Source organism: Myotis lucifugus, unplaced genomic scaffold (assembly GCF_000147115.1).
Source record: "Myotis lucifugus unplaced genomic scaffold, Myoluc2.0 scaffold_511, whole genome shotgun sequence".
Classification (NCBI taxonomy): domain Eukaryota; kingdom Metazoa; phylum Chordata; class Mammalia; order Chiroptera; family Vespertilionidae; genus Myotis; species Myotis lucifugus.
In genome coordinates this window covers 587,350-596,889 of record NW_005871559.1, presented here as the reverse complement: position 1 = coordinate 596,889, position 9,540 = coordinate 587,350, and the positions used below count along the sequence as shown (strand labels likewise).

The 9,540-nt window shown below is 59.0% G+C and overlaps 1 protein-coding gene across 1 annotated transcript; it reads right to left on the bottom strand.

Moving 5' to 3' along the window:
- Positions 1-1,247: 1,247 nt before the first annotated feature.
- Positions 1,248-9,313, bottom strand: HPD (4-hydroxyphenylpyruvate dioxygenase). The gene is given in 12 exon segments (XM_006103833.3): positions 1,248-1,590; positions 1,690-1,806; positions 2,880-3,002; positions 4,372-4,443; positions 4,540-4,702; positions 5,176-5,253; positions 5,687-5,790; positions 6,720-6,812; positions 7,938-8,020; positions 8,194-8,236; positions 8,804-8,908; positions 9,251-9,313. Coding segments are annotated over 11 exon segments (1,068 nt in total). The 5' UTR covers positions 8,885-8,908; positions 9,251-9,313; the 3' UTR covers positions 1,248-1,479.
- Between the last annotated feature and the right edge of the window lie 227 nt (positions 9,314-9,540).

The following is a 9,540-nucleotide window of genomic DNA, read 5'->3' as shown; positions in this document are numbered from 1 at the left end:
AATTTACTTTAGAGCCCGGCCAGTGTGGCTCGATGGGTTGAGTGTCTGATTTTTTTTTTTTTTTTTTTTTGAGTGTCTGATTTTGAAGAAAATTTTCCTTCCAAGAGTTTTAGGACTAGTAGCTCCTCTCCCAACTGCGTCATTCTTTCGCAAGGGTCATTCACACTTGAGTATGAACTAGCAAGGGTGTGGGGACTGGAGCTGCACAGATCCCTCCTACATGTTCTACCTCTCAGACCGGAAACCATGTCCCATGGTTGCAGAGCAAGAATGCTCCCCCAAAGTCTCTTTGCTAACCCTCCCCTCGCTATGCCCAGAAGTTTGGGCTCAGGGCAGCAAAGTTGGGAAGGGCTCATCTTTAGAGATCAGAAAGCCGCCGGACAGGAGAAGGCTGCGAAGCGCGGTTCACCTTCAGACCTTGACTCTTGCTGTTCCCTCTTCCCGGGATGCTGTTTTTCCACATTTTCCCACGCTGGCCCCCAAATGTCACCCTTGATGGAAAGTAATCCCTCCCTCCAGCTTCACCTCCACACAGTCTCACCACCCGCTTTCTTTTTCTTTTTTAATATATTTTTATTGATTTCAGAGAGGAAGGGAGAGGGAGGGATTGAAGTATCAATGATGAGAGATAATCATTGATCGGCTGCCTCCTGCACTCCCCACACTGGGGATGGAGCCTGCAACCCGGGCATGTGCCCTGACAGGGAATGGAACCCTCACCTCCTGGTTCATAGGTCGACATTCAACCACGGAGCCACGCCGGCCGGGCCCTGCTTTATTTTCTTTCTTTCTTTAAAAATATATTTTATTGTTTTTTTACAGAGAGGAAGGGAGAGGGTTAGAGAGTTAGAAACATCGATCAGCTGCCTCCTGCACACCCCCTATTGGGGATGTGCCCGCAACCAAGGTACGTTCCCTTGACCGGAATCGAACCTGGGACCTTTCAGTCCGCAGGCCGACGCTCTATCCACTGAGCCAAACCGGTTAGGGCCCTGCTTTATTTTCTTGATAGCATTTACCACTTCAGGAAACGATACTGCCTTCCCCTCTAGAGTGTAAGCCCTCTGCTCGCCCGGGTTCCAAGTTTCCCATGACCCTGAGGTCCTGCTGGCAAAGCGCTTGCACCTGGCGCCTCGGCTCCCGCGGGGCACCCCACCCCTAACAGACGCCTCCTGCAGCGCTGCTGCCCCCTGGCGGCCAAACGGCGTCACTGCGCCGGCCTCCCACACAGACACCAAGACACCGCATTGGATCCCGGTCCGCTTTATTACCCTGGACGAGGGCGTGGTCAGGGGGTGGGCGGAACCTTGGGGGGGGGGGTCCCAACGAGCTGGTGGGCGGGATCTAGAGGAAATGGCCAGTAGGAAGGGCTTGCTGTTCAGAGACGGTGGGGTGGGCGTGTTCCAGAGCTAGGGGGCGTGGCCCGCCGTGCGCTGGCAGGTGGGCGGGGCCTCGGCAGCTCAGGCGGGACTCGCGGGTCTACATGCCCCGGATCACTCCGTTGGGCTCCAGGTCTGTGAGGTTGCCCCGCAGGTTCTGCTCCTCCTCGAACGCCTTGAACAGTGCATTGAAGTTGCCGGCTCCAAAACCCTGCAGCGGGAGAGAGGAGGTGAGTTGCGAGTCCGGAAAGCCAGCCAGGCTGACCTGCACGCCCGCCCCTCGGGCTCGCTGGGGCCGGGCGCCACCTACCTGGTGGTTGTGGCGCTGAATGACCTCCAGGAAGAGCGTGGGCCGGTCCTGCATGGGCTTGGTGAAGATCTGTAAGAGGTAGCCGTTCTCGTCGTAGTCCACCAGGATTTTCAGCTCCTAGGTTGGAGACAGAGGGCAGGATGAGGGGGAGGCCCCCCTGCCTGGCACATGGGATCCTTAGAGAGTCCATAGGAAGGGGCTCCTGCACCCCCTCAGCCAAGAAAAGACCTGTGTCTCCAGCAGTTCCAGACAGCTCAAAATAGATCCACTCAAAACAAATAAGTAAATAAAAATTAAAGAGATCCCCAATTGCATCGTGGCCGGCCTGGACCACCCGAATAGCCTCCACAGAGTTCTCCCTGCTTCTGCTTTTGCCTCTTCACAATCCATCTTCCCCACAGACAGGGAGTTAGACGTGCACTGACCACCAGGGGGCGGTGCAGAACATGGCCGGTGTTGCTGGCTGGCTGGGCCCCCCTTGAGGGATGGTGGTGCCTGGCCAAGGGGGGTGCGAATGAAGGCCCAGGCCGGGGGCTGCAGGCAGCCAGGGTAAGGGAGGCCTTGGCTAGCAGACTGTAGCCACTAGAGATCCTACCCTGCACGAATTTCGTGCACTGGGCCTCTAGTATATTACTAAAATGATTAGAAACCCCCAAAAAAGCTACTATGATTTTTGGCCACAGAAGAACAAAATCCAAAGTCCTGAATAGCCTACCCCTGTGACCTAGGCCGTGCGTCCTTTCATCCGCTCTAGTCTTTCTGTTCCCCGGGCACTTGGAGCCAGCTCCTGCCTCAGGACCTTTGCACTGCTGTTCCCTCTGCCAGGACTGCTCTTTCCCCGGCCTTTGACATGGCCAACTCCTTCTCATCATCTAGATTTCCCGGAAATGGCACGTCCTCAGAGAAGCTTTCCCTGACTACCTCCAGTAAAGTGGTCCAGGTCCCTCTCTGTCACAGCCTGTTTTAAGTTCCTGTGCGTTCCGACTCCCTCGCTCTCTGATGGTGTCCGTGCTATGTCCTTGTCATCTGTTTCCGCACTAGAACGCAAGTCCCATGACAGCAGGGGCCTGGTCTGGCTTCCCTCCGTGTCTGGGTGCCTGGCGCAGGGTAGGGCTTTGGACAGAATTTGTGAGGCGAGATGGAACTCGACGCGTTCTCCCAGCTGACCCGGGAGCCTGCTCCAGCCTCACCTCCAGGGCATCAAGGCTCTCCTTCACCCGGATCTTGGCCGACTTGAGCTTCTCCCGCAGCTGTTTGTAGTACGTGGACGGGACATCCAGGAATTCCATGCCTCTCTCTCTCAAGTGGCGAATCTGTTTCGGAACAGGGTCAAGTTCAGCCTCCTCTGCCATGCTCAGCATCCCTAGCCAGGGGGAGGTGCTGGCCAGGAGGAGGCAGGGTCCCCGTTCTGGCTCCCCCAAACTGCCAGGGTGTGCTGTGACCCCGCCCCCTTCCTCCTGGGGGGGGGGGTCTGTGGGTCCCCTTAGAGGAACAGCAATCACTAGCTTTTGTGGCATGCTCACCGGGTGCCTGTCCCCAGCACTTTCTAAGCAATGCCTCGTTCTGTCCTTACAGTGATCTCCTGAGGCATCTGGAGGATACTATGCCCACTTCACAGCTGGGGAAACTGAGGCATTGAGAGACTACGTATCTGTTCTCAACGTCATAACCAGAGCGATTTTACTAAAATACCAGTCACGTCACTGCTCTGCGTACCCCACGGTGGCGTCACATCTCTGAGTGCAAGTCCTCACCATCTGCCCCCACTCCAACGTGCTAACCGTGTCTCCTGCCCCCCTCTCCTTTGCTCCTTCTGTTCCAGCCACATGATCTTGCTGTTCCTTCAGCCCGCCTCTGCCCTGGCTGTCCCTTCCGCCGGGGGTGCTTTCCCCCAGATATTCACGTGCTTCCTCCAAGCCTGGCCCTTCCAACTCTGCATTCTCCAATGTCTCCCTCTCAGGGAGGCCTTTCGTGACCACCCTGTGCAAGTTGTAGTGTCCTACACCCTCCCTCTCCCACTGCCAGAGCGCTCACTGCCTTCTCACACGTGCGTTTTACTTGTTTCGTTTTCTGCCTCCATAGATGGGTCCCAAGGACCTAAAACAGCCCCCAGCACATAGTCAGCCCTCAGTAAACATCTATTGAGTAAGTGGATGAATGAATGAATGAATGCAGTGGCCAGGGTCACGCAGTGAATTCTTGGTTGGGCTGGGATTGAATGGGACGGGCCAGGCTCTTGGCCACCCTGCCACATACAGCCATCGAAGGAATAAGGGAGGCCCAGCCTCCCCCGGGCGTAGACTCAGGACGTTCAATTTGGCTCCAAGGACCTAATCCCTCTGGACCTAATATCCTCATTTCACGGTGACGTGACGAAAGCCCAGAGAGGGGGGTCGAATCCCCCGGAGAAACACAGCAAGTCCCTGGCAGAGCTGGGAAGAGAGTGCAGGCTTCCTGTTAACTCTGGCCCCTGCTGATTCTAAAGCCCAGAATGTTGTTGCGAAGAGAGATGAACTCTGCGGATTGAGACTGTGCCTGCACACGAGGGGCAGGGACCAGCAGGGGCTCCGTCAGCCCTCGGGCCGGTGAAGCGGGGGGCTGCACTGCCCCCCTTTCCTTCCTGCAGGGATTGGCTCTGGAGCTGAGTCAGAGGTGACTCGGGGCCAGGGACGGGCCTCTCACCGCTGTGATGATGTCTTGGGTCTTGAGAGCGATGTGCTGGACGCCCGCGCCCCCGTTGTAGTCCACGTACTCCTGCGGGAAGGCAGCAAGGACACCCCGTCACCGGCCCGTCACCACCGGGGCCCTCACACCTCTTCCCTGCGTCCTTCTGCCCCAGTCCGGCCCCACCTGGATCTGGGACTTCTTCCTGCCCGGCGCCGGCTCGTTGATGGGCATCTTGATGGATTCCTCGTAATTGGCCACCACGATGGAGCGCAGCGAGCTGTACTCCGTGTGCACCTGTGTGTCGTCCACGGACCAGAAGCGGTGGAACTGCAGGTTATTCAGGTACCTGCGGGGGGCCGGGAGGGCACGTTGGCTCTGGGACGGCCCCGGGCCCCTGTGCCCATCTTCCAGAATCTGTGCCCTGAGCCCGCTCCGGAAAGGAGGCGCCGTCCGTCCGTCCGTCCGTCACACACATCACAGATTTGCCCCTTTATCCTGACAGTTTCCCTTCGGGCGGGCGTACAGTCTTGTAACCAGATCCTATGGGGAAGCAATGCCTCCGCAGCAAGTGCTTTGAGAAGGGGCCTTGCTCCTCATTTGCACAAGGGCGCTGCCTGGGTGGGGCAGTCTTCCTCCCGCCTCCACCTGTGGGTCACTTTGGGCCTTCAATCCTCTGGTCTCCATGGGGACGGTTTTACAGGGAACAAGCCTCACGTGAACTTCCGACCACCTGGCGCTCTGGGGCCCGCGCTGGTGTCCTGGGGGCAAGGACACGGGGGGTGGGGGGTCTTTGGGGGAGGGCCTGGGCCAGGGACTCACCAGTCCGAGGCGGACAGCATCTCCTGGTCGGGCTGGTTCCCCACGATGTGGTCGATGACCTCGAGGTTGCTCTGGGGCCTGGGAGAGGGATCGGTTAAGGGATGAGAAAGTCTCTCCCTGCATCTGCTCTCCTTCCCGCTGGCTCCTCGGCGACTATAACAGCAACCTGTTGCGTGGCACCTGCTACAGGCATCTTATTTGTGTCGCTCACACACCCTCACTAGCCCCATTTTCCAGGTGAAGAAACTGAGGTGTAGAGAAATACAGGAACTGGCCACCGTTAAGCAGCTGTGAAGTGACAGAGCTGGGATTTGAACCCAGGCAGGCTGGTTCCGGAGCCTATGTTCTTAGGCTCTGTGCTGCCTCTCCAAGCCCCCCGTGGGGACCCTCAGGAGCTCCCCAGCAGGCTCGCAACGCTCCACCCCTGCAGGGAAGCCCAGAGGAGGGGAGCAGTGTGTGTCCCCGTCCCCCCCGCACCCCCCCCCCCCCGCCCCGCTCCAGGAGCACTCACAGCTTAGAGAGTGCGGGGTCTCTGTTTGTCGTGGGCTCGAATCCAGGCAGGAAGAAGCCGGTGTAGTTCATCTTCTCCACCAGGGTGTGTGTCGTGTCCCCATACTACGGGCGGAGAACAGGCTGGCTGGGCCCCTGAGCTCCCTTCCCCGCTGAGGCCAGGACATGGCGCCAACACAGCCCGGGTCCCAGCCCGACTGGTCCTAACCTGCCGTGTGATCTTGGGCAAGTCACTTCCCCTTTCTGAAAGGACTTGCAGTCTGTCATTTGGGAATTTCTTTGACTCTGTGTGTCCCACAGGACCAGAGGTTCTGCGAGGGCAGGGACCCTTTCTTGTTCAACGCTATGGGTCAGCACCCAGGTCAGTGCCTGGTGCCATAAACTGATGTGAGTAAGTGAAGAAAGACGAGGGCGTTGGGTCAGACCACAGCGCAGGCGCTTTCGATGGGAACCACCTTTAAGTGTATTTAACCTTGAGAAGGTGGGGCTGCGGTTGTCTCTGTGTGACGATAACACAGGTGGGAAACACCTTGGTGATCTTTGCTTGAGTGTCTGTGCCAGCCACCGTTGTGCTAAGGGCTGTACACGGGTGATCTCATTTGACCTTGACGGTAGGAGGGTTACAGGTGAAGAAACTGGGGCACACAAAGGTTAAGTACTGCATCTCAGATCACACAGAGGGTCCAGCCCCAGTCCTCGCTCACTTAAATGAGGTCACAGAGAGGTGAAGTGATTTGCCCAAAGTCACAGCTAGCGCAGGGGGCGGCTTCCCCAGACCCCGCCTGAAGCCTCCATCCCCAGGACGTCACCCTCACTGGGGAGGAAGGGAAGTGTGTTGGGGGATGGTGGGGGGATGAGGGGCGGCAGGTAGCGCTCATCGGCCTCTGCACCCTGGGCAGGCATTACAGGGGATCGGACTCCCGGGAGAAGGCTGTGCTTTGAAACTCGGGGTCATGAGGAGTCTGGGCGGGGCCGGGGGATCCCCGCATCTTAGTGGGTGCGGATGCCAGAAGGGTGGGGGCACCGAAGTTTACTCACCGTCTGCACACAGCAAACTTCACCTTCCCAAACTTATCTTGCTCCACCCAGGGCTCCCGAATGATTTTGGCGCCCCGTTGCCGGGCTTTCTGCAGGGGAGATGGGCGGGGGGGGGGGGGGTGGCAGTGAGGGCTGGACCCTCCGGGAGCCCTTGCAGGCTGCTCCTGCTGGATCACCTCTGCGGGGTCTAGCCCCAGGCAAGAACCCTGGCCAGCTTCTGCACTCGGCCCTGGTGCCCATGCCTCATGCCCATTTGGCAGATTGGGAAACGGAGGCCCAGGCCCAGAGTTGATTCTATGGGAGACAAACCCAGTTGGGGGTAGGGGTCTGCCTGCCTCTCCTCCCTCACTCTGTGGCCCTTTCCCCTCTCCAGTCCTCCGCTTCCCCATCTGTAAAAAGGGGGGGTTCCATAAGAAGAATCTGAGCTGGCATTAACTGAGCACCGAGGATGTGTCTGACCCCTGCCAAGTGCCTTACACACATAATTCATGTATGTATGTAGCAAACCTACCTTACTGCGTGTCTGTGCTTGTCACATGGGAGGCCCTGCTGTAGGTATTAACCTCTTTAATTCTCACAGTGACATTATACGAAATCAAGGCACAGAGAAGTTAAGCCACTTGCCCGAGGTCACACAGCAAGTAAGATTCAGGCCCAGGAAGTCTGCCTCTGGATCTGGGATCTGAACTTCTGAACTGCCTCTCGAGTGAAGGGTTTGGTCTAGAGTCGTGCTCAAGAAATGGCCACTGGGCCCAGCTGGTGTGGCTCAGTGGTTGAGTATCGACCTATGAGCCAGGAGGTCACGGTTCGATTCCTGGTCAGGGCACTTGCCCGGGTTGCGGGCTCGATCCTCAGTGTGGGGCGTGCAGGAGACAGCCGATCAATGATTCTCTCTCATCATTGATGTTTCTATCTCTCCCTCTCCCTTCTCTGAAATCAATTTAAAAAAGAAAAGAAAAGAAGTGGTCACTGTGATCTCATTGCCTCTGTGTGAGAGCCCAGTGAGGTGGGGGTGCAGTGGTTCTCCTCATTTTATAGTTGTGGAAACTGAGGCTCAGAGAGAGGACACGCAGGTAGGCCAGAGCGTCACTGGAAGTCGAGCGTGCGTCCCTCAACACAGCGGTGTCCTCCAGCCCTGGCTGACGGGGTCGCTGTGGGGACAGAGCAGGCCGAGCCCCATTGCTCCGTCTCCACACCAGCGGGTCTGGCCTCACCTGCACTATGTAGTCACAGTCTTCCACCTCGAATGCGATGTCCTTCACCCCGTCTCCGTGTTTCACCAGGTGATCGCCCATCTCTGCGGCCGGCAGGGGGTGGAGGTGGTGTTGGAGTCACGGACCCTCGCCTGTCCTCCCAGCCGGCTGGACTCCATCTCCTTCTAGGCTGATGCCCCCTCCCTGAACTCCGCCCCCACCCATGACACCAGGTCTCCAGCCCCTGGCACCTCGAACCCCTCGGGGGTCCCCTCACCTTTGTTCCAGGGGTTGAGAGCGGAGGAGAAAACAAACACAATCTAGGACACAGAGGAGTAGGCGGGTGAGCTGTGGCCCTGGGGACCCCCGCCCTTCCTCCCTGCTCGCCACTGACACCCCTGGTGGGGGCAAAAGGAACCAGAGCAGCCCCCCCCGCCCCCCCCTCTCCCCGCCAAGGCCGGCCCTGGGTTGCAGTTCCTGCTCTGCCTTAGTTTGTCCCTTGGTCCTGAAGGACTGGGGGGCTTTTCATCTGCCCGCCACCCCTGGGGGCCTGGGACAGCTGCTGAGGCCTCGTGGGCTCTGCCAGTTTTTCCTGAACATCCGTGAGGCCAGCATCGGAGGAGGAGGTAGAACTAAGAAGGCCCCTGTTGCATGTGGTACAGAGGTGCCTGGGGGAGGGGTCAGGGCGGGGTGGGGTGGGGGTGGGAGGCCGCACGCAGCTCATGCTCCCCGCGCCATGCCAGGCACCCGGGAAGAGGCCTGGGTCTGCTTGGACAAAGGGCCTCCTGGTCTACCTCACCCAAAGGCACGAGATCGGGGAGCTCAGCGAGCAGCGGGAAGAGGGGGTGGGCCTCCTGGGTGAGTGGTGTTCCTGCGGGGGGACTCACCTGCCCTTGTTTGACCACGTGGCTGACCACCTCCCTGGACCCGGTCTCCAGGCCCTTGTAGGCGATCGGCTTAAAGCCCATCTTGCTGCAGTAGAAGGACGCGGCCTGCATCACAGAGCAACTGTTCGTGAGGGCCCGGGGGCCATCTTGGGGGCCCGTGAGAGCTCCAGTCCCCTCAGCTGCTCCGCCCCATGGCCCCAGGTCAGAGTCCTCCTGGGGAGAAAGGCTGCCCTCTGACCCCTCCTGACCTCAGATAAGATTCCTGCTGGGGTCCGGCCCTGACTGTGTAAATAGGACCCAGAGTATCTGTCTCTTCGAGCCGGTCCCAGCACTGGCCCTGACCCTCTCCTCCCGGGGGCCAATCACAGGCTCAGCTGGAGTCCTCCCCTGTCCCCAGGCCCTCCCGCCCGCCCTCTGCCCACCCCAGCACCTCGCCCAGGCCTCTACCTGCTTGGCATTGCCAACCCAGAAGGTCACAGAGTGGAAGTGGAGGAATCGGCCTCTCTCGGGCTGAGGAGGAGAGGGGTTTGAGGGGGGGGGTGAGACAGTGCCTGGAGGTGGGTCCGCCCCCTCTCCCCGCAGCTTGCCAGGATCAAAGCCAGTTTCTCATGCAGAAACTTGAGCTCCTGGGCCCAGGGTTGGGAAGCCCCTCAGGAGGCCTGCCCAGCTTTCAGAGAGGGAAGCAGCCGGGTCTACAGCAGCACCGATTTCAGCTGGACCTTAGAAAGCACTACCAG